The sequence below is a fragment of the Carcharodon carcharias genome, chromosome 5 (genome assembly GCF_017639515.1).
Source record: "Carcharodon carcharias isolate sCarCar2 chromosome 5, sCarCar2.pri, whole genome shotgun sequence".
Lineage (NCBI taxonomy): Eukaryota > Metazoa > Chordata > Chondrichthyes > Lamniformes > Lamnidae > Carcharodon > Carcharodon carcharias.
In genome coordinates this window covers 129,642,668-129,667,573 of record NC_054471.1, presented here as the reverse complement: position 1 = coordinate 129,667,573, position 24,906 = coordinate 129,642,668, and the positions used below count along the sequence as shown (strand labels likewise).

At 45.4% G+C, this 24,906-nt stretch overlaps 1 protein-coding gene across 12 annotated transcripts in view; it reads right to left on the bottom strand.

Annotated features, from left to right (window-relative positions):
* tbc1d32 (TBC1 domain family, member 32) overlaps positions 1–24,906 on the bottom strand; it is a 418,366-nt gene that overhangs the window by 307,928 nt on the left and 85,532 nt on the right. For all 12 annotated transcript variants that reach the window (XR_005942968.1, XR_005942970.1, XR_005942972.1 and 9 more), the window contains one exon: positions 12,325–12,403. Coding sequence is in view for 7 of the 12 variants with exons in the window: in XM_041187465.1 (XP_041043399.1) it covers positions 12,325–12,403 (79 nt within the window). In the remaining 5 variants the exon portion in view is untranslated. The remainder of the gene's footprint in view (positions 1–12,324; positions 12,404–24,906) is intronic.

Genomic DNA, 24,906 nt, shown 5'->3' with positions numbered 1-24,906 from the left:
ATACACGGCTGGGGTTGGGATTGGAAGAAAGGGTGGGGACGGAGTGACAGGCAGGGGTGGAGGGTCCTAGATGGGTGTTGGTGTTGATGAGTTGTTGGAGCTGGCGTTCCTTAGCACTTGAGAGAAAGAGAAAAAGTTTCTTGTTGAGGCGTCGGATGAGCTGAAGGATAAAATGAAACTGGGGGCACGCGCAGCTTTGAAAAAGGGTACGGCGGTGTTGCTGGAGGGAGAGGTCGAGTGTGTTCATATGGCGGCGCATGGCACTGAGTGTGGATTTCAGAATGTGACGGGAACAGCAGTCCGAGAAACGTTTTATGTCCCGGAGATACCTGTAATCCTGGGTGGGTTCGAAACATGAGGGGTGGAATTTCAGTTGAAATCCACGTGGGGTAAGTCGGAGACGGAGACAGTCACTGAGAAAGGAGATATGGCTGTGAAAGCGGGTTTTAGTAAACACCTTGTCAAACACTAGGAGGGAAATGGAAAGCAAGGAAGGTGAGCAAGACAACAGAGAGATACGGAAATCTTGTCACAGAGAGGAACAGAACTTCTTCAAGGAGGTAGGCATTTCTTGAAGAGCAGTGGCAGTCAATTAAACACAGAGATAAAAACAAAAAAACTGCGGATGCTGGAAATCTAAAACAAAAACAGAATTACCTGGAAAAACTCAGCAGGTCTGGCAGCATCAGCGGAGAAGAAAAGAGTTGACGTTTCGAGTCCTCATGACCCTTCGACAGAACTTGAGTTCGAGTCCAAGAAAGAGCTGAAATATAAGCTGGTTTAACGTGTGTGTGTGGGGGGCGGAGAGATAGAGAGAGAGAGAGGTGGGGGGGGGTGTGGTTGTAGGGACAAACAAGCAGTGATAGAAGCAGATCATCAAAAGATGTCAATGACAATAGTACAATAGAACACATAGGTGTTAAAGTTGGTGATATTATCTAAACAAATGTGCTAATTAAGAATGGATGGTAGGGCACTCAAGGTATAGCTCTAGTGGGGTTTTTTTTATATAATGGAAATAGGTGGGAAAAAGAAAATCTTTATAATTTATTAGAAAAAAAAGGAAGGGGGAAACAGAAAGGGGGTGGGGATGGGGGAGGGAGCTCACGACCTAAAGTTGTTGAATTCAATATTCAGTCCGGAAGGCTGTAAAGTCCCTAGTCGGAAGATGAGGTGTTGTTCCTCCAGTTTGCGTTGGGCTTCACTGGAACAATGTAGCAAGCCAAGGACAGACACGTGGGCAAGAGAGCAGGGTGGAGTGTTAAAATGGCAAGCGACAGGGAGGTTTGGGTCATTCTTGCGGACAGACCGCAGGTGTTCTGCAAAGCGGTCGCCCAGTTTACGTTTGATCTCTCCAATGTAGAGGAGACCACTCGGGACTTGGAAAAATTTATTAATTTTGCTTCCAATCTCCACCCCTCCATCATTTTCACGTGGTCCATCTCTGACAGTTCCCTTCCCTTCCTTGACCTCTCTGTCTCAATCTCTGGTGATAGACTGTCCACCAATATCCATTACAAACCCACCGACTCCCACAGCTATCTCCACTACAGCTCCTCACACCCCGCTTCCTGTAAGGACTCCATCCCATTCTCTCAGTTCCTTCGCCTCCGTCGCATCTGTTCCGATGATGCTACATTCAAAAACAGTTCCTCTGACATGTCCTCCTTCTTCCTTAACCGAGGTTTTCTACCCACGGTCGTTGACAGGGCCCTCAAGCGTGTCCGGCCCATCTCCCGCGCATCCACCCTCACGCCTTCTCCTCCCTCCCAGAAACATGATAGGGTCCCCCTTGTCCTCACTTATCACCCCACCAGCCTCCGCATTCAAAGGATCATCCTCCGCCATTTCCGCCAACTCCAGCATGATGCCACCACCAAACACATTTTCCCTTCACCCCCCTTATCGGCATTCCGTAGGGATCGCTCCCTCCGGGACACCCTGGTCCACTCCTCCATCACCCCCTACTCCTCAACCCCCTCCTATGGCACCACCCCATGCCCACGCAAAAGATGCAACACCTGCCCCTTCACTTCCTCTCTCCTCACCGTCCAAGGACCCAAACACTCCTTTCAAGTGAAGCAGCATTTCACTTGCATTTCCCCCAACTTAGTCTATTGCATTCGTTGCTCCCAATGTTGTCTCCGCTACATTGGAGAGACCAAATGTAAACTGGGCGACCGCTTTGCAGAACACCTGCGGTCTGTCTGCAAGAATGACCTAAACCTCCCTGTCGCTTGCCATTTTAACACTCCACCCTGCTCTCTTGCCCACATGTCTGTCCTTGGCTTGCTGCATTGTTCCAGTGAAGCCCAACGTAAATTGGAGGAACAACACCTCATCTTCCGACTAGGGACTTTACAGCCTTCCGGACTGAATACTGAATTCAACAACTTTAGGTTGTGAGCTCCCTCCCCCATCCCCACCCCCTTTCTGTTTCCCCCTTCCTTTTTTTTCCAATAAATTATAAAGATTTTCCTTTTCCCACCTATTTCCATTATATTAAAAAAAAGCCCCACTAGAGCTATACCTTGAGTGCCCTACCATCCATTCTTAATTAGCACATTCGTTTAGATAATATCACCAACTTTAACACCTATGTGTTCTATTGTACTATTGTCGTTGACATCTTTTGATGATCTGCTCCTATCACTGCTTGTTTGTCCCTACAACACCACCCCCCAACCTCTCTCTCTCTCTATCTCTCCACCCCCCACACACACACGTTAAACCAGCTTATATTTCAACTCTTTCTTGGACTCGAACTCAAGTTCTGTCGAAGGGTCATGAGGACTCGAAACGTCAACTCTTTTCTTCTCCGCCGATGCTGCCAGACCTGCTGAGTTTTTCCAGGTAATTCTGTTTTTGTTTTGGATTTCCAGCATCCGCAGTTTTTTTGTTTTTATCTCTGTGTTTAATTGACTGCCACTGCTCTTCAAGAAATGCCTACCTCCTTGAAGAAGTTCTGTTCCTCTCTGCGACAAGATTTCCGTATCTCTCTGTTGTCTTGCTCACCTTCCTTGCTTTCCATTTCCCTCCTAGTGTTTGACAAGGTGTTTACTAAAACCCGCTTTCACAGCCATATCTCCTTTCTCAGTGACTGTCTCCGTCTCCGACTTACCCCACGTGGATTTCAACTGAAATTCCACCCCTCATGTTTCGAACCCACCCAGGATTACAGGTATCTCCGGGACATAAAACATTTCTCGGACTGCTGTTCCTGTCACATTCTGAAATCCACACTCAGTGCCATGCGCCGCCATATGAACACACTCGACCTCTCCCTCCAGCAGCACCGCCGTACCCTTTTTCAAAGCTGCGCGTGCCCCCAGTTTCATTTTATCCTTCAGCTCATCCGACGCCTCAACAAGAAACTTTTTCTCTTTCTCTCAAGTGCTAAGGAACGCAAGCTCCAACAACTCATCGACACCAACACCCATCTAGGACCCTCCACCCCTGCCTGTCCCTCCGTCCCCACCCTTTCTTCCAATCCCAACCGTGTATTCACTATACCCCCTGACCTTCCCCTCTCCGATGCTGAACATTCAGTGCTCAGCAAAGGACTTAGTTTCATACCCTTACGCCCTCACCTCAATGAATTTCGGGCTCGGCATGATACTGAACTCTTCTTCCGCCGTCTTCGTCTCCGGGCTCACTTCTTTGGGCAGGAGTCCTCTCCAGTTCAACGGATCCTTTTACCCATCTCCAATATTCTCCCTCCACCTGGACCCTTCCCTCTGGATTCTTACCTTCTCTCGATCTTTTCATTGAGAACTGTCAGCGCGACATTAGTCGTCTCAATTTCTCTGCTCCTCTCACCCATTCTAACCTGTCTCTCTCTGAACTTACTGCACTCCATTCTCTCAGGTCCAACCCTGACATTGTCATCAAACCCGCTGACAAGAGTGGTGCTGTTGTTGTCTGGCGCACTGACCTCTACCTCGCGGAGGCTGAGCGTCAACTCGCAGACACTTCCTCCTACCTCTCCCTGGACCATGACCCCACCACTGAACATCAAGCCATTGTTTCCAGGACTGTCACTGACCTCATCTCCTCTGGGGATCTCCCTCCCACAGCTTCCAACCTGATAGTCGTCCAACCTCGGACGGCCCGCTTCTATCTCCTACCCAAAATCCACAAACAGAACTGCCCCGGTAGACCGATCGTCTCAGCTTGCTCCTGCCCCACAGAACTCATTTTTCGTTATCTTTACTCCCTTCTCTCTCCCCTTGTCCAGTCCCTTCCCACCTACATCCATGATTGCTCTGACACCTTACGTCACATCAACAATTTCCAGTTCCCTGGCCCCAACCGCTTCCTCTTCACCATGGACGTCCAATCCCTCTACACCTCCATCCCCCACCAGGATGGCCTGAGGGTCCTTAGCTTCTTCCTCGAACAGAGGCCCGAACAATCCCCATCCACCACTACTCTCCTCCGTCTGGCTGAACTTGTTCTCACGCTGAACAATTTCTCCTTCAACTCCTCTCACTTCCTCCAAATAAAAGGTGTGGCTATGGGTACCCGCATGGGCCCCAGCTATGCCTGTCTCTTTATGGGGTATGTGGAACATTCCTTGTTGCAGTCCTACTCCGGCCCCCTTCCACAACTCTTTCTCCGGTACATCGATGATTACTTCGGTGCCGCTTCATGCTCTCGTCGGGACTTGGAAAAATTTATTAATTTTGCTTCCAATCTCCACCCCTCCATCATTTTCACGTGGTCCATCTCTGACATTTCCCTTCCCTTCCTTGACCTTTCTGTCTCAATCTCTGGTGATAGACTGTCCACCAATATCCATTACAAACCCACCGACTCCCACAACTATCTCGACTACAGCTCCTCACACCCCGCTTCCTGTAAGGACTCCATCCCATTCTCTCAGTTCCTTCGCCTCCGTCGCATCTGTTCCGATGATGCTACATTCAAAAACAGTTCCTCTGACATGTCCTCCTTCTTCCTTAACCGAGGTTTTCCACCCACGGTCGTTGACAGGGCCCTCAAGCGTGTCCGGCCCATCTCCCGTGCATCCGCCCTCACGCCTTCTCCTCCCTCCCAGAAACATGATAGGGTCCCCCTTGTCCTCACTTATCACCCCACCAGCCTCCGCATTCAAAGGATCATCCTCCGCCATTTCCGCCAACTCCAGCATGATGCCACCACCAAACACATTTTCCCTTCACCCCCCTTATCGGCATTCCGTAGGGATCGCTCCCTCCGGGACACCCTGGTCCACTCCTCCATCACCCCCTACTCCTCAACCCCCTCCTATGGCACCACCCCATGCCCACGCAAAAGATGCAACACCTGCCCCTTCACTTCCTCTCTCCTCACCGTCCAAGGACCCAAACACTCCTTTCAAGTGAAGCAGCATTTCACTTGCATTTCCCCCAACTTAGTCTATTGCATTCGTTGCTCCCAATGTGGTCTTCTCTACATTGGAGAGACCAAATGTAAACTGGGCGACCGCTTTGCAGAACACCTGCGGTCTGTCCGCAAGAATGACCCAAACCTCCCTGTCGCTTGCCATTTTAACACTCCACCCTGCTCTCTTGCCCACATGTCTGTCCTTGGCTTGCTGCATTGTTCCAGTGAAGCCCAACGCAAACTGGAGGAACAACACCTCATCTTCCGACTAGGGACTTTACAGCCTTCCGGACTGAATATTGAATTCAACAACTTTAGGTCGTGAGCTCCCTCCCCCATCCCCACCCCCTTTCTGTTTCCCCCTTCCTTTTTTTTCCAATAAATTATAAAGATTTTCCTTTTCCCACCTATTTCCATTATATAAAAAAAACCCACTAGAGCCATACCTTGAGTGCCCTACCATCCATTCTTAATTAGCACATTCGTTTAGATAATATCACCAACTTTAACTTTAACACCTATGTGTTCTATTGTACTATTGTCATTGACATCTTTTGATGATCTGCTTCTATCACTGCTTGTTTGTCCCTACAACCACACCCCCCCCACCACCCCCACCTCTCTCTCTCTCTCTATCTCTCCGCCCCCCACACACACACCTTAAACCAGCTTATATTTCAACTCTTTCTTGGACTCGAACTCAAGTTCTGTCGAAGGGTCATGAGGACTCGAAACGTCAACTCTAGGAATAAACAGGTCATCCTTACTTTGGCAGGCTGTAACTGGTGGGGTACTACAAGGATCAGTACTTGGGCCCCAGCTGTTCACAATAAAAATCAATGATTGGGATGTAGGGACCAAATTAATATTTCCAAGTCTGCAGATGACACAAAGCTAATTGAGATTGTGTGCTGAGCAAGATGCGAAGTGGCTTGAAGAGGATTTGGAGAGACTTAGTGAGTGGACAGAAACATGACATATGGAAATTAATGGAAAAAAAAGTGAGGTAATCCACTTTGGTAGGAGGGACAGATGGGAGAGTATTTCTTAAACAGCAAAAGATTAGAAAGTGTAGAACTACAAAGGGACCTGGGTGTCCTCATCAATAAGTTAAGCTAACATACAGGTGCAGCAAGCAATTAGTGAGGCTAATGGTATGTTAGCCTTTATTGCAAGGCGATTTAAGTACAGGAGTAGCAAAGTCTTGCTTCAATTGTATAGAACCTTGGTTAGACAACACCTGGAGTACTGTGCGCAGTTTTAATCCCCTTGCCTGAGGAAGGATATTACTGCCATACAGCAAGTGCAACAAAGGTTCACCAGACTTGGTCCTGGAATGGTGGGATTGTCCTGTGAAGAGAGATTGGGGAAACTGGGCCTGTATTGTCTAGGGTTTTGAAGAATGAGAGGTGATCTCATTAAAACCCACAAAATAATTAAAAAGGGATAGACAGGGAAGATGCAGGTGAGTTTTTTTTAAATAATCATTCACGGGATGTGGGCTTCGCTGGCTGGGCCAGCATTTATTGCCCATCCCTAGTTGCCCTTGAGAAGGTGGTGGTGAGCTGCCTTCTTGAACCGCTGCAGTCCATGTGGTGTAGGTAGGGTACACTCACAGTGTTGTTAGGAAAGAAGTTCCAGGATTTGACCCAGCGGCAGTGAAGGAATGGCGATATATTTCCAAGCCAGGATGATGAATGACTTGGAGGGGTACTTCCAGTTGGTGGTATTCCCATCTATCTGCTGCCCTTGTCCTTCTAGAAGGTAGTGGTTATGGGTTTGGAAGATGCTGTCGAAGGAGCCTTGGTGAATTCCTGCAGTGCATCTTGTAGGTGGTACACACTGCTGCTTCTGTGCGTCGGTGGTGGAGGGAGTGAATGTTTGTGGATGAGGTGCCAATCAAGTGGGCTGCTTTGACTTGGATGGTGTCAAGCTTCTTGAACGTTGTGGGAGCTGCACTCATCCAGGCAAATGGGGAATATTCCATCACACTCCTGACTTGTGCTTTGTAGATGGTGGACAGGCTTTGGGGAGTCAGGAAATGAGTTACTCATCACAGGATTCCTAGCCTGTGACCTGCTCATGTAGCCACAGTATTTATATGGCTGGTCCGTTCAGTTTCTGGTCAATGGTAACGTCCAGGATGTTGATTGTGTGGGTTTCAGCGATGGTAACACCATTGAACGTCAAGGGGGATGGTTAAGTTCTCTCTTGTTGGAGATGGTCATTACCTGGCACTTGTGTGGCATGAATGTTACTTGCCACTTGTCAGCCCAAGCCTGGATATTGTCCAGGTCTTGCTGCATTTAGACGTGGACTGCTTCAGCAGCTGAGACGTCGTGAATGGCGCTCAACATTGTGCAGTTATCAGCGAACATCCCCACTTCTGATCTTATGATGGAAGGAAGGTCATTGGTGAAGCAGCTGAAGATGATTGTGCCAAGGACATTACTCTGAGGAACTCCTGCAGTGATGTCCTGGAGCGGAGATGTCTGAACTGCAACAACCATAACCATATTCCTTTATGCTAGGTATGACTCCAACCAGTGGAGAGTTTCCCTTGATTCCCATTAACTCCAATTTGGTGGGGCTCCTTGATGCCACACTGGGTCAAATGCGGCTTTGATGTTAAGGGCAGTCACTGTCACATCGCCTCGGTCCATGTTTGAACCAAGGCTGTAATGAGGTTAGGAGCCGAATGGCCCTGGTGGAACACAAACCGGGCATCAGTAAGCAGGTTATATTGCTAAGCAAATGCTGCTTGATAGTAAAGTAATGGAAGGGGTCATCAACATGCTGATGATCGAGAATAGACTGATGGAGCAGTAATTGGCCTGGTTGGATTTGTCCTGCTGTGTGTGTACAGGACATAACTGGGCAATTTTGCACTTAGCCAGGTAGATGCCAGTTTGCAGCTGTACTGGTACAGCTTGGTAGTGGCACGGCAAATTCTGGAGCTCAAGTCTTCAGTAATATTACGAAAATATTGTCAGGGCCCAAAGCCTTTGCAGTACCGAGTGCCTTCAGCCGTTTCTTGATATCACTTGGAGTGAACTGAATTGGCTGGAGATTGGCACGTGATGCTGGGGACCTCTGGAGAAGGCCGAGATGGATCATCCACTTTGCACTGCTGGCTGAAGATTGCAGCAAATGCTTCAGCCTTATCTTTTGCACTAATGTTCTGGGCTCCCCCATCATAGAGGATGGGAATATTTGTGGAGCCTCCTCCTCCAGCAAGTTGTTTAATTGTCTGCCACCATTCACTGGATGTGGCAGGACTACTGAAGTTAGATCTGATCAGTTGGTTGTGGGATCGCTTAGCTCTGTCTATTACTTGCCACTTATGCTGTTTGGCACGCAAGTAGTCCTGTGTTATAACTTCACCAAGTTGACACCTCATCTTTAGGTATCCCTGATGTTATTCCTGGCGTGCCCTCCTGCACTCTTCTTTGAACCAGGATTGATCCCCTAGCTTGGTGGTAGTGGTAGAATGGGGGGGGTATGCTGGGCCATGTGGTTACAGATTGTGTTCAAATATAATTCTGCTGCTGCTGATGACCCACAGCGCCTCATAGATGCCCCGTCTTGAGTTGCTAGATATGTTTGAAATCTATCCCATTTCGTACGGCGGTAGTGCGACACAACATGATGGAGGGTATCCTCAAAGTGAAGGCGGGACTTTGTCTCCACAAGGGCTGTGCGGTGATCACTCCCACCAATTCTGTCATGGACAGATGCATCTGCAGCAGGCAGGTTGGTGAAGATAAGGTCAAGTATGTTTTTCCCTCCTTGGTTCCCTCACCACCTGCCACAGACCTAGTCTAGCAGAACTCTGCCAGCTCAGTCAGTGGTGGTGCTACTGAGCCACACTCGGTGATGGACATTGGAGTTTCAACCCAGGGTACATTCTGTGCCCTTGCCATGCTCAGTGCTTCCTCCAAGTGGTGCTCAACATGGGAGAGTACTTATTCGTCAGCTCAGGGAGGGCGGTATGTGGTAATCAGCAGGGGGTTTCCTTGCCCATGTTTGACCTGATGCCATGAGATTTCATGGGATCCGGAGTCGATGTTGAGGACTCCCAGGGCAACTCCCTCTGGACTGTATATCACTGTGCCGCCACCTCTGCTGGGTCTGTCCTAAAGGTGGGACAGGACATGCCCAGGGATGGTGATGGTGGTGTTTGGGACATAATCTATTATGATCTAAGGTGTGATTCTGTGAGGATGACTATGTCAGGCTGTTGCTCAACTAGTCTGTGAGACAGCTAATCTGTGATTTTGACACTAGTAAAGATTTTGCAGGGTTGAGTTTGCTGTTGTTATTTCCTGTTCCTAGGTTGATGCCGGGTGATCCGTCTGGTTTCATTCTTTTGAGGCTTTATAGCGGTTTAATACAACTGAGTGGCTTGCTAGGCCATTTTCAGAGGAAATTTTAAGGGTCTGGAGTCACACGTAGGCCAGACCAGGTAAGGATGGCAGATTTCCTTCCCTAAAGGACATTAGTGAACCAGATGAGTTTTTTTAACAACAATTAACAATGGTATCATGGTCATCATAAGACTTTTAATTCCAGATTTTTATTGAATTCAAATTCCACCGTCTGCTGTTGCGGGATTCAAACCCAGGTCCCCAGGGTATTACCTTGGGTCTCTGGATTATTAGTCCAGTGACGCCATTGCCTCCCCATGAGTTCAGAACCAGTGGACACAATTTCAAAATAAGGGGAAAGCGACTAAGGTCCGAGATGAGGAGAATTTTTTTTTTACTCAGAGGGTTGTGAATCTTTGGAATCCTCTATCCCAGAGGACTGTGGAAGCTCAGTCATTAAGTAAAAATTGGTATTTAGAAATCTGTCAATAATGTAAAGGAATATGGGAGTAATGTGAAGAAAAAGGCATTGAAGTGGATGATCAGCCATGATCATGTTGAATGGCTGAGCAGGCTCGATGGGCCAAATGGCCTACTACTGCGTTCCAATGTCTTTGGGACATGATACGTGTAAATTAGCTCATGTTTGAGGGTGCTAGTGAGGGAGAGCTGTGTTGTCAGTTTGTGGGACCTTGCTATGCAAAAATTAGCTGCCTCTTTTTTTAAACCCATGACCAACTACAATTCAAAATTAAATAGTTGGCTATAAGTGTTTTAGATAGTCCAAAAATATGATAAGACTCCATATAATTGAAAGTTCTTTCTCATTTCAATAATATTCATTTCTTAAAAGAGTCCAACCGTCTTTGATAGTTTTGCATTAGTTTTCTGAACGAATATGACTTTGGCAATGGAATGTTGGGCTGAACCATTTCCACATTGAATCAAAACAGCGATTGAGATGAATAAAAAGATTTATTTTTGATGGTGTTAGTTGAGGAAAGAATGTTGATCAAGACCTCAGGACGCATGCTCTTTATATGCCTCCATGGGATCTTTTACTTCTACTTGACCAAGGAGGCAGAACTTCAGTTGAATGCCTCATTAAAAACTGACACCTCCAAATGCAGCAAACCCTCATTAGAAGACTGAAAGGTCTAGATTATCAGCTCAAATCACGGATTGAGATTTAAGCTCTCAGCATTCAGGTTGAGGAGGCTATGCTGCCAACTGAAATAAACTGGCACCTACTAAATGTTTTCAATAACATAAATATTATTTCCCATATGTCACATTTTTCATGTCACATTTTGTTTAGAACAAATGTCTTCATCTTTCCAGTTATGCTTATTCCTCTTCCTGTCAGTTCCAGATTTTATTGTTCTTTAACAATTGCTAGCTCTCTACTAAACTCTTTGGCACTTTTTCCTTGAGTGTCAAAAATCACTGTATAAATAGTGCTTTCACCAAACAGAGCAGCAAACATATAAATTAAATGCTTCAAATCCTAGACATGTTTAAAGACCTGAACAAATGAAGTGACAAAGCTGATGACAGTTAATCTATGCTAACAAAGCAAATAGAACTAATGGAGGTAATCAAAATCTGTGAACCAGTCAAATGTAACAAATCAAAAGCAGATAAAAGTCAAATAATATACAGGTTATAGAAAATGAAATGGATTCAAAAGGGCAAGTTAAAGTATTGTAAAAATCAAAACAGTTGTTTTCAAAATGTGCTGAAAACAACACTGAAATAAACAGTTGTCATCTTACACACTTTTGTGCAGTTGGCCTTTGTACTAAGGTTTATTGCATAAAATATAAATATATGTGGCCAAATGAGATGGCCATAATATGGAGTAAATTGACAACTATTTTATAAGCTATTTTATTTGCAATGGTTACAAATGAAACAAATTGAGAACCACAAGAAATAGCTGCAAGAGAGATGCCTGTAAGTCAGAATGCTTTTGTCTTCAAATAACACTATTGGGACAACTGAATCAAGTGACAACTATAAATCAAACATCTATCCAAATATATTTAAAAACCTCAGGAAGTTATTATCCCCACATATTTAGCTAATGTACATGTTACAATTTGTGCTTTTAGTTGCAGAAATTTCTTCTGATTAAGGCAATAGTGTATTGTGTAATCACAACTCATTTACCAATTAAGTCTTATAAAGAGAAGCTGTATAAAGACCAATTTTTTTCACTGTAAACATTCAAAATTAATCCACTTGAGTAGATCATAAAATTGGAAAATCAAAAGTGAACAATATTAAAACTGTAAACTATTCATATCAAATGGGCATCAAATGTATACCAGTGATATTATTATATTATCTCCTCAACATTCAGTTGGATTTCACTTTATTTCTAATAAGTGGAGCCAGGAGATAAACTACTCTTCCAACAACCCTAGGCACCAGAGTTTGTTGTGTGTATATACAGTTAATATAGATTTTTTTAAAACATTGCAACAAGACACATTCTTATCATCAAGCCACAAAGAACAGATTTAAATGTCAAAACTTGAGAAACGTTTTATAAGTTTTAAAACGCAAGCAATTTTTTAAACCATACCCAGACTTGTGTAGGTTTCTCTCGTAATGGTGAATGGTGATGATGAAAATGTTTTTGCATAAAATCGTAGGCTTTTTTCCTAAAGAAAATGAGTACAATGCATCATTTTTAAATCATCTAACATTCCATCACCATTGTATGCGTCTAGAAATTTTACTAGCCATCCAGGAACACACAAATACTTAGGGCGGAATCGTCCAGTCCCACTGGCGGTGGGCATCATGCGGGTTGCGGGGGGGGGTGGGGAGAGGTGGGAACAATATGGTGAGAAAGCCAAAAAATGGTTTCATGGCACCATGGGAATAGTGTGCAATCATCCGCTCCACCTATCAATAGCGGACCGCATTTCTGGGAACCTAATTTCAATGCCTGAGCATCTCATTATATGCCCCTCTCACTGGAATTATCCCCCCACACCGGATCGTCTGGGCAGATCAGTGTGCAATGTTTCAAAACTGGGGTGGGGGGGGTTGGTGGTGATGGTGGGCACAGACAAGTTGCTTTTTTCCAGCTGGCTTTCTGGTGGGGGGTGGGCAAGTCAACACAGACTGAAGGAAGTGCACAAGCACATGCTGGGGGAAGAGGGAAGCAGCTACGCACCTGGAGAAGATTGTCAGAAATTAGCAGTCTTGCAGAGCTGAGACCATTCAGCAGGAGCTCTATTGACATCCTTGGAGGTGGTCCTCTAAAGCTTTTCTGCCCACTCAAGCAATGCAAAAGCATAAAAGTGCCATCAAATACTCCAGAACATTTCACCCCTTGAGAGTAGATTGCAAATTAATGTGCACTTTAGGGGGAAAAAGAACAATTGGTCGACTGGGTAAGTTGTAAAATCCCCTTGCAAAAGGTAGCTATGGCAAAGTCCTGTTGGAGGCGCTCACAGCCCCTTGCAATGTCTCATCATGGTTCAAGCTAACAGTGCAGCCTTGCAGTGCGGGTTAGGAGAACGCCTGAGCTGAGAGCACAGCATGTAGGCCAGTGACAAAAGATGCCAAAATCAATCATGTGCAGTGAAACGGAGGAGAGCGGAGTTTTGGACAACCATGAAGTGAACTACATACTGGCCATTCAAGTGGTGGCCAGCACTCTTCGGCATGCGTGAAGGAGCCTTCAGACTTAACCAAGAGAGTTTCTCAGGACACAGATGATGGTAACCCACGCAACTCTCTCTTTGATCCTGCAGGAGAAGAACATCAGGATCATGGATAAAAGTAAAATATTATGGATGCTGGAAATCTGAAATGAAAACAGAAAGTGCTGGAAAAACTCAGGTTTGACAGCATCTGTGGAAAGAGAAACAGTTGACGTTTCAATTCTGTATGGCCCTTCTTCAGAGCTGAAAGCTCTGATCAGGATCATGAAGCCTGGTGGTTTAGCATGGCTTACAGGGAGCAGAGAAGTAGAGGAGCGCGGTGGAAGCACCTGGCTCACAAAGGGAGGAGCAACTCCCTCAAGATGAAGGGGCAGCAGGGCCTGCTGCATATGCAGCTGAAGATGCACAGAGACCTCGCTTGTAGGTGTCTCTCTAGACCCTATCATTCCTGCAGATGATCAAGAATGTCGCCAAAGACTGCGTATGTCTAAGGAACTGGTCAGTCATATGCCACCCGTTGCAGGATTTGATGCCATAAGGACAGAGGGCACCCGCTGCCAGTAGCCTGAAAGTGATCGCGGCACTTAATTTTTATGCCAGTGGCTCCTTCCAGGGCTCCACAGGTGGCCTGTGCGGGATCTCGCAAGCCTCCATGCATAAGCGTATCCAAGTGGTCATGGACAGCATCTTCGCAAAGGCACAGAGCTTTGTGCATTTCAACCTGGATCTGGAAAGCCAGGTAGCCAGAAAGCGTTGGGATTTGCGCAGATCTCTGGTTTTGCACAGGTACAGGGTGCCACCAATTCACATGGTGCTTAGATCTCTGTGGCAACAAGCAGTTAACCACGTCAATGCAAGGGCTTCCACTTACTGAATGTTCAGCTGGTACGCGACCACCACAAGCACATCCTACAGGTCTACTCACCATTTCCAGGGAGCATCCACGACTCCGACATCCTTAGTAGGTCTCAGATCCCCGACATCTTCCTGGGTCCAGAGAGGTTGAAGGGTTGGCTCCCCGGGGTCCAGGGCTACCCAGAGAGGACGTGGCAGATGATGCCCCAGCAACGGCCTCAGACTGCAGCAGAGCAACAGTATAATGAAGCTCATGATGCGACCCGGACTTTGGTGGAGCAAACAATAGGCATTTTGAAAATGAGGTTCCAGTGCCTCGACAGGTCTGATGGGGCACTGAAATACAGTCCACCAAGGGTGACGCGCATCATTATCATTGTAGCTTACTGCACACTACAAAACCTGGCACTGCAACAGTGGAAGGATCTGGCTGAGGAGGAGATGGAAGAGCTGCACATCTCCTCTGAGGAGGACGCTGAAGGGGATGCCAGTGATCAGGCTATTGCATTGGCCAGGTGAGGTAGGCATGTTCGGGAGGCCCTCATAGCAGCAAGATTCGTGGAGGATGATGACGAGATGCAGTAAGGAAAGTCCTGACATCCTCACCTCGTAGCTGTAAATGTTTGATTCCTGTGTGGCTGATGGCAGCGCACATACCCTTAGTCTCAGGTTCATGTCATGGCAACGCAGTGGAGGCCCTAAAGTTGCCAGATTCCAGGATGATGGTGACAACATGCAGTGAGGACACTCCATAGAGCTTCACATAGCCTGACAGGAATCAGACATTCATGGGGGCAAAGGGCATCTCGCTTGCACTCTGATCAGAGTCATATCATGGATACGCAGCCGTGAAACTTTAAATGCACCTGATCCTTTGTCAGCCATCAGCACCTGTCCCCCTTGAGGAGCACACCATCATCAGTCGCAGATGCTGACCAGTTGCACCTAAAAAGGTGCTGAGAGCACACAGAGAACGATGGAGCTCTGTTAGGCCAGCCCACAACATTCTCACAGTAATGACAATCGAGGTGCAGGCATCACCAATATGTCCAGTGAGTGTGAGGCCAGACCATCACTTTAGTCTGAAGGCTGCACAAAGCACAGCGGAGAGGCCCTGGACTGAGACACCTGCCTTTATCTTCTGCAGGAACCAAAATTTCATATCTGAGTGACACAAACACTCCTCATCATAACAAAGGGCCATAGGCAAGGAGACATTCTTGGGAGTTTATTTATAATAGTGAACATCGTGTAAAACTGATTATTAACACCAGTGCCCAGGCTGTACAACTTCATCTGTTTAACAGTCCTAACCCTGCTCCCTGGACATCCACGGTGGAGGTGGATGCAGCATGCTGACTGCTATGTCCAGTCTATGATGAGCTTGGCAGGCATACTCTGGAGGGCCAAGAACTGGAGGGCCCCAGCCTGCTTTGGGGGTCCTGCTATGGGCCAGTTGCACCCTCCTTAGCCTGCTAAGCTGGAACTGCACAAGTCACAGGAATAGGGGATTGGGATCGGCCAGACATTCCCAGAGTCACCTGCGTGGATGGCACCAGGGCGTTGAGCTGTTGGTCCTCCTCGCTATGGGTGACTGAGGGACCCTGGCTGACTCCTGGAGGAGAAAGGGAAGCAGGAATGAGATCAAAGTGCCCCGCAGCCCTCTTACGTCGACACTGTTGGAGGCCAACTATGGCTTCAGCAACGGAGTTCAGCCCGCACAGCAGTGCAGGACCAATGTCCTGGACAAAGGTCTCCATGGTGGCGACATCCTACCAGTGTTCACTTCGGTGCGTTGGCATGCCAACGCTATCACCTCGGAATGAAGGCGGATGGACTCCTCCATCGTACCTTGTAATCTTAGGAGTGCAGCGGACGTCCCTGCCTGGTGTTTCTGAGCTTGCCTTTGCAGCATCAGCAATTGAGGTATGACCGAGCCCAGAGGCTCCTCATCTGACTTGGACTCATATGATTTCTGGCCTCCAGCAGTCCTCTGACTACAAGAAACCTGGGAAGTCCCTGCCACCGCCTGCTGTGGATCAAAGTATAATGCACTCACCAGGTTGTGACTCCTGAGGCTACTCTAGAGCTAGGTCCCATTGAGGTGCGTGGGTAAGTAGTGTGACAGGTCTTCAATTAGGATATCATCAGATTCTTCTTCCCAGCTGTCTTCGGGGTTTGAGTCAAGGACCTGGCTCCTGGACCCTCTGGGCTACTTCCCAGATACATCTGCGAAATCAAGGAGAGACAATTAATGCATGGCAGGGGACTGCGCAACACGGGAACTGACTCACAGCATGGGTGTCTGATAGATGTTGCATGCTGGGTCCTCATTTGGTTGAGCACAGCCAACCTCACTGTCAGCACAGGAACGGTCCAAATCATCGCCAGCCAGCTGGATGACTATTTTCAAAGTCTGTGATCACCTTGATGTCGGGCATTCCTCCACCAGTCTGTGACCTCTCTCTTTTGTTGTGTGTCAGCTTGTCCTGCATGAATACAGATGGAGACAGAATGTAAGCAGGATGCCTGCCAGGCCAGATGAGGAGGATGCCTGGCATGTGTGGGTGGTGAGTGTTGTCATGGGCGGGATGAGGACACAATCCGCAGGGAAGATGAAGGTGTGTATTAGCGAGTGCATGGTGATGTCCCTTGAACTGACAGTGACTGAGATCCCTGTGGCTGAATGATGGATCTGAGTGTGTGAACTGAGTGTGATGAGAAAAGTGACTTACCCTGGCGGAACCGAGGAGATCATTCATCATCTTTCGACACAGGGTGGCTGTCCTCTTTTGCACGGACCCCTGCTGCCACTGCCTCCCATCCTGGATTTGTCACCTTGTTTGCTGGTCTTTGCTCATGGCTTTCTAGCAGCTATCGATCCCTTGAGTGCTAGCTTTGTGCAGGGGCGCGCTTTAAATATGGCGCCTGGATTATTCAAGGCCTAAGGCGACGGCGGGGTGGGCAAATCAGAGGCACCCCACCAGCAAACCAGCTTTTCCCATGAATCCATTATTAATGAGGCAGGACACACTAGGAAGGGCACAATACAGCACAAAAACCCACCGTTGCAGCCAGCGGGTAAAACGACTTTTTTCACGCCCAGTGCTGCGCTTAGTGCAAATCTGGGATGATTCCACCCTTAGTATTTACAGAACTGAACAATTAAAGCTGGGCTTTAATTTAGAAATATGTGGTTCAAATCAATCAGCTCTGATGTATTGGGGGATGGATTCTTATCAAGAGCAATTCTATATAAGCATTTTTTCTTAAGAAACTAAACTTGCTTTGAACAATAAGCAATCACACGGTCTTTTGCAAAAACTTGAATTTTGCCAAATTTAGGTTAATTTGGAAGGTTGAGTGATCAATAGATTTGACCAGTTCATCCACTTTTGGTGGTCTACACAGAGATAACTCCTCAATTTCAAGTATCATAAAAACCCTAATAAATGTAAATTATTTTCCACTTGAGCCTGATCCACCCTCACCCAAATACCTGGATTAATAAGATACTTGCCAGGAAACATGCAACATGTGGATAACCCTTCCCATTTTCTCTCTCTTGTCACTCTAATTATTTCTACTTACAATCTTGCTAGTACAAGGAAAGATCAGTAACTGAGCAAAAATCAAATTTTGAAGACCCATTTTTCCCAAGCTATGGTAGTACAGAAATGAGACCGTGCACAAAATCCAATTCTCTTTAATATAGGAAGTGAAAGGAATTATAAAATAACGTCTTAAGTCTATAATTATTTTACAACTTCACACTCCTGTTGCCTCCCTCATATTGGGGGGATGGTGGTGTAGTGGTCATGTTACTGGATTAGTAATCCAGAAGCCCTGGCTAATATCCTGGGGACAGGGATTCAAAACCCACCATGTCAGCTGGCGGAATTTAAATTCAATTTATACATCTGGAATATAAAGCAACTCTCAAAAATAATGACCATGACAACTATAAAAACCCAACTGGTTCACTAATGCCCTTTAGGGAAGGAAATCTGACATCCTTACCCAGTCTGGCTTACATGAGATTCCAGATTCACAGCAATGCAGTTGACTCTTAACTGCCCTCTGCAATAGCCTAGCAAGTCACCCAGTTCAAGGGCAATTCAGATTGGGCAACAAATGTTGGCCTTGCCAACAACACCCACATCCCATGGGAGGATAAAAAAAATCCCAATGCATCTTTTCTTGTCCTCTTCGAAATGCTTTAACGGCATTAGAAACAGGAACAGGAATAGGCCATACAGCCTCTCAAGCTTCGTCTGTCATTCAATACTATTGTGGCTGATCTTCAGCTCCAATTACACTTTTCCACCCAATCTCCATAGTCAGGAGTCCAAAAATCTACCTATTTCAGCCTTGAATATACTAAATGACTGAGCATCCACAGCCCTCTAGCATAGTGAATTCCAACCATTCACAACCCTCCCAATAAAGAAATTTCTCCTCATCTTGGTCTTAATCAATCAACCCCTTATCTGGAGACTACGGCCCTTAGTTTTAGAATCCTCATCCAGGGAAACAACCTCTGTGCCTACCCTATCAAGCCCCTTCAGAATCTTAAATTTCAATGAGGTCATCTCCCATTCTCCTAAACGATAGAGAATATTGGCTCAATTTACTCAAGCTATCATAGAGCAACCCTCTGATCCCAAGAATAATCTAGTGAATCTTAGCTGTATCGTCTCCAAGTCAGATATATCTTTTCTTAGATAGCGAGACCAAAACTGTGTACAACACACCAGGTGTGATCTCACCAAAGCCCTGTACAAGGTAAGACCTACTCCTTCTTGTACTTCAAATCCTCTTGCAATAAAGGCCAACATGTCATTTGCATTCCTAATTGCTTAACGTAGCTGCATGCTAACTTTTTGTGCTTCGTGTGCAAGGACACCCAAATCCCTCTGAACGTTAACATTTAAAAGTGTTTCTACATTTAAAAAATATTCTGCTTTTCTATACCTCCTTCCAAAGTGAATAACCTCACACTTCCCCACATTACCAACCATCTTCAGCTGCTTCATCAATGACCTTCATCCATTGGAAGGTCAGAAGTGGAGATGATTTCACAATGTTCAGCACCATATGTGACTCCTCAGATACTGAAACAGTCCATGTCCAAATGCAGCAGGATCTGGACAATCTCCAGGCTTGGGCTGATAAGTGGCAAGTAACATTCGTGCCACACAAGTGCCGAGTAATGACCATCTCTAACAAGAGAGAATCGAATCATCACCCCTTGACATTCAATGGCATTACCATCACTGAGTGCCCAATTAACAACATCCTGGGGGTTATAATTGACCAGAAACTGAACTGGACTAGTCATATAAATACTATGGCTACAAGAGCAGGTCAGAGGCTGGGAATCCTGTGGTGAGTAACTCATTTCCTGACTCCCCAAAGCCTGGTCCACCACCTACAAGGCACAAGTCATGAGTGTGATGGAATACTCTCCACTTGCCTGGATGAGTGCAGCTCCAACAACATTCAAAAAGCTTGACACCATCTAGGACAAAGCAACCCACTTGATTGGCACCCCGTCTACAAACATTCACTCCTCCACCACCAGTGTGTAGTGGCAGCTCTGTGTACCAGCTACAAGATGCGCTGCACGAACTCACCAAAGTTTCTTAGACAGCATCTTCCAAACCCTGCCACTAAACATCTAGAAGGACAGGGGCAGCAGACACATGGGAACATCACCACCTGCAAGTTCACCTCCAAGCCATACACCATCCTGACTTGGAAATACATTGCTGAGCCAAAATCCTGGAACTCCCTCCCTAACAGCAATGTGGGTGTACCTACACTGCATGGACTGCAACAGTTCAAGACGACAGCTCACCACCACCTTCTCAAGGGCAATTAGAGATAGGCAATAAATGCTGGCCACATCCCATAAATGAATAAAGAAAAAAATTACACTTTATCTGCCACCCTATTGCCTACTCACTGACTGTATCATTTTGCAGTCTTCTCACAGCTTACTGACCCATCTAGTTTTGTATCGCTAGCAAACATGGATATATTACTCTTGGTAGGTTCATTTAAATGATTAGTAGAGATTGTAAATAACTGAGGCCCCAGCATTGGCTTTGTGGCACCGCACTAGCTATAGCCTGCCAACTCAAAGCTTTGCTTTCTGTCTGTTAACCTCTATCCATATTACTCCAACCCCACAACTGCTTATCTTGTACAATAACCTTTTATGTAATACCTTATCAAATGCCTTTTGAAAATGCAGATATATTACATCCACTGGTTACCGTGTTAGCTACATCTTCAAAACATTCTAAGTTGTCATACACAATTTCCCCCCTTTCATAAAACCTACCTTGACTCTGCCTAATATAATTATGATTTTCTATTAACACCACTAATAAGAAATTCTAGCATTTTCCCAATGATGACACACTAACTGGCCAGTAGTTCAGCTTTCTACCTCCCTTCTTTCTTGAACAGCAGTTTTACATTTGTTAACTTCCAATCCATTGGGTCCATTATAGAATCTAGGAAATTTTGGAAGATCATAACAAATGCATTCACTATCTCTGCAGCCATTGGTCTTAGTGCCTTAGGACGTAGGCCACCAGGGTAGGGGTATTTGTTGCCTTTCAGTCCCATTAGTTTCTCCAGTGCTTTTCCTCTACTCATACTAATTACGTTCAGTGTCTCAATCTCATTAACCCCTTGGCTCCCTGCTATTTTTGGTATGCTTTTTGTATCTTTATGCTGTGAAGACAGATAAAAAATAATTGTAAAATAATTAAAGTCCCTACCCATTTTGTTATCCTCCATTATAATTTCTCCTATCTTAGCCTATAAGGGGCCAACATTTACTTTTGCTACTCTCTTTTACGTGTTTACAGGAACACTTACAATTTGTTTCTTCATTTCTTGCCAGTTGACACTCATTTTATTTTTTCCCCTTTCATCAATTTTTCAGTCAACCTTTATTGGATTCTAAAACTCACCCAATCCTCAGGCTTTTTCAAAATATTTAAGCCTCCTTTAATGTAAAATGATCAACTTTTTTTGTCAGCCAAGGATGGATCACTTTTCACATGGGATTTTCCCCAGAATGGAATGTGTTTTCACTGATAATTTTGAATTATTTCTTTAAAGGTTTGCCACTACTTATGCAGCTCTATGGGAGGAATATTCCAAGCCCACTGGCAGCAAGCATGATAGGTGGCGTGCGCGGAAAATATGGCGGGACCCACTTCACGACGGTGTGAAGGCAGGTCGCGATCTCCCGCTCAGCCCACCAACGGCGGGCCGTATTTCCCACCATCAGTCGGCGGGGAGCTAATTGTAATACATTAGCATATAAAAAAGGCCACCCCACCAGGCTCTTGGAACCCCACCGTATCGTCCATCCATGTTGGCGGGAAAGCACGCTGACGTGTATTTTGTTTCGGTCTTCACTATAGAGGACACAAGTAACATCCTGGAAATAGTTGTAAATCAGGAATGGAAGGAACCCAAGAAAATTACAATCACCAGGAAAGTGGTTTGAGCAAATTGCTGGCACTGCAGGTGATAAGTACCAGGTCTGGATGGACATCACCCTAAGGTCTTGAAAGAAGTAGCTAGAGAGATAGTTGATGCATTGATTTCAATTTTCTAAAATTCTCTAGATTTGGGGAAGGTTCCGTTAGATTGAAAGATAGCATATATAATTCCTTTATTCAAAAAGGAAGGGAGACAGAAAGCAGGAAACTACAGGCCAGTTAGCCTAACATCCGTCATAGGGAAGATTTTAGAAGCTATTATTAAGGATGTTATAGCAGGGTACTTAGAAAACTTCAAATTAATCAAGCAGAGTCAACATAGTTTTGTACAAGGGAACTCATGTTTAACTAATTTATTGGAGTGCTTTGAAGCAGTCACATGGGGAACTGGTGGATGTACTGTACTTAGATTTCCAGAAGGCATTTGATGTGGAGGGGATGTTTCCTCTTGTGGGAGAATCTAGAACCAGGAGTCACTGTTTAAAAATAAGGGGTCGCTCATTTAATACAGAGATGAGGAGAAGTATTTTTTCTCAGAGGGTAGTGAGTCTTTGGAACTCCCTTCCTCAAAAGTTCGTGGAAGCAGAGTCTTTGAATATTTTTAAGGCAGAACTAGATAAGCTTCTTGATTAACAAAGGGGTGAAAGGTTATCGGGGGCGCAGGAATGTGGGGTTGAGGTTACAGTCAGATCAGCCATGATCTTATTGAACGGCAGAGCAGGCTTGAGTGGCCTACTGCTCTTAATTTGCATGTATATACGTATGTAATAAGCAGAACTTTTTTCCAATTAAATACCAGGAAGACGGAAGTCATTATTTTTCATCCCCGGTCCAAATCACATGCCCTAGCAACCAGCTCTATTCCTATCCCTGGCAAATGTCTGAGACCAAACCAATCTATTCCAAATTGCAATAATGGCATCATATTTGGCCCCAAGATGATCATACAACCACATATTTGTGACATCACTAAGATCACCTATTTGCGCCACTGTAACGCCATTTGGCTTCAACCCTGCCTCAGCTAATCTGCTGCTGAAACCCTAATCGATGCCTTTGTTACCTCTGGACTTGACTATTCCAGTATATTCCTGGCTGGTCCCCCACAATCTACTCTCCGTAAACTTGAGATCATTCTAAACTCTGCTGTCCATATCTGAACTCAGAGCAAGTCCTGTTCACCTATCACTCCTGTGCTTGCTGACTTACATTGGCTCCTGGTCAAGCAACATCTTGATTTTAAAATTCTCATCCTTATTTTCAAATCCCCCTCCTTATCTCTGTTTACAATCAGAGATATGTGTTCACCTAATTCTGGCCTCTTCAGCATCCCCAATGTTAATTGCTCCATCACTGGTGGCCATGCTTTCAGCTCACTACACCCTATTCTCTGGAATTCCCTTCTTACACTTCTCTACCTCCCTTTTCTCCTTAAAACCTGCCTCTTTGCCCAAGCTTTTGGTCATCTGACCCAATATCTCCTATATGACCTAGTGCCATATTGTTTTATAATGCTCCTGTGTAGCACCTTGGGATGTTTTATTATATTAAAAGGTGCTACATAAATATGTTGTTGTCATATCAAATAATTTCTCCACATCAGAGCAGAAACGATCTTTCCTCATCCTCGAGTGCCCTTTTGAAGATTTACTTTATGAATGCAAGAAAGTGTGGCCAGGGATACACATTTTTTCCAAAAATCCAAGTTTTTAATATTTAAGTTTTGCTGGAAAAAACTTTTTCATCTTGCATTCATCAGGACACTTCGCAAAAATACCAACATAAGGGGAAAACAACAATTTATAGTGCACGTGAAGAGTGCTGATTGGTTGGCAAATGGAGTCTGGTAGAGGTGTTGCCATGGAGACTGCACTAGTGATGGTGAATGACAGTTAACTGCCAAGCATTGTTTGAAATTTAAACCAGGCAACTTGACCCTGACTGGTCAAGGCATTGCTCTGAGGAATGAACCAGTGAATGGCTGTCACTTATTTTGTTTAGCTGAAACAGGTGCAATGTGTGTACATGTTCTTTCTGTCTGCAAAGAACAGGGCTCTGTGTATTAATATATGTAGTTTCCAGTACATGCAAATGAGCCACACTGCTAGCCCGACTGACAATCTTAAATTGGTTTTCAGCCTTATTCTTAACACAGTGAGGATTATTTAGCAAATGTTGTCCAATCACAGAATCACATCTAATGTTGGACACTGTGTTTTGAGTTTTGCAAGTAAGGGCTGGTTGGGTACCGTCTGTACCTTGCCTGTTGCAAACGGCGACTGGGGCATGCCGTTTGATACGATCTGCCAGTCTTTGGGGCGTACAGCCTACATAGCTAGCATCACACTGGCACTGAAATTCATTTATCGCATTACTCATTTGTGTGATAAGCAGAATGTCTTTTTGGTTGACGGCAGCATCCTGCTAGTGGTGAATACCACTCGTGTTGCTACTGCATAGTAGCAGCGTGAAACTGCTAGCTTCACCTGTTGCTCAAATTTTTGATACCTTTCCCTTCTGGGGTAATCTGAAGTAGACTTGGAACTTTTCAGGGCTGAAAGTGAAAGCCTTAGGCCCGTTCATGAGTTTGCATGGTATACAGCGCAAAATGAACTGATCAGGGTAGCCATTATCCTGCAGGATGCCTATGATGCGCCTTATTTCAGCATCAAGCTTGCAAGGTGAGCAAATGGCTCAGGCACTATTTACAAGGTTGCTGATAAAACCAATCTTATAGCGTATACTGACCAATGAAGGTAGGCTTGGGGTAAACTGTGTAGAGAAACTCTGGTCAGATTTCTCAACTAGGATGTCAAGGAAGGGAAGTTCATTTGACTGCTCCATTTCAAAGGTGAACTTGAATGCAGGATGGAGCCCATTAAGACAAATAAGGAAATTATTACATGCAGTTGCTGATTTAAATATAGCAAAATTATTACCCACACATTGGAAATATTCAAGGGGTAGGATGTTTGGTGTCATTCCATTGAAGACCCGTTTCTCATGGAACTCAACAAAGATGTCTGGAACAGTTGAGTTTAGAGGGGATCCCATGGAAACACCATTTATTTGGGCATACGTGGCATCATTAAAACTGAACTTAGC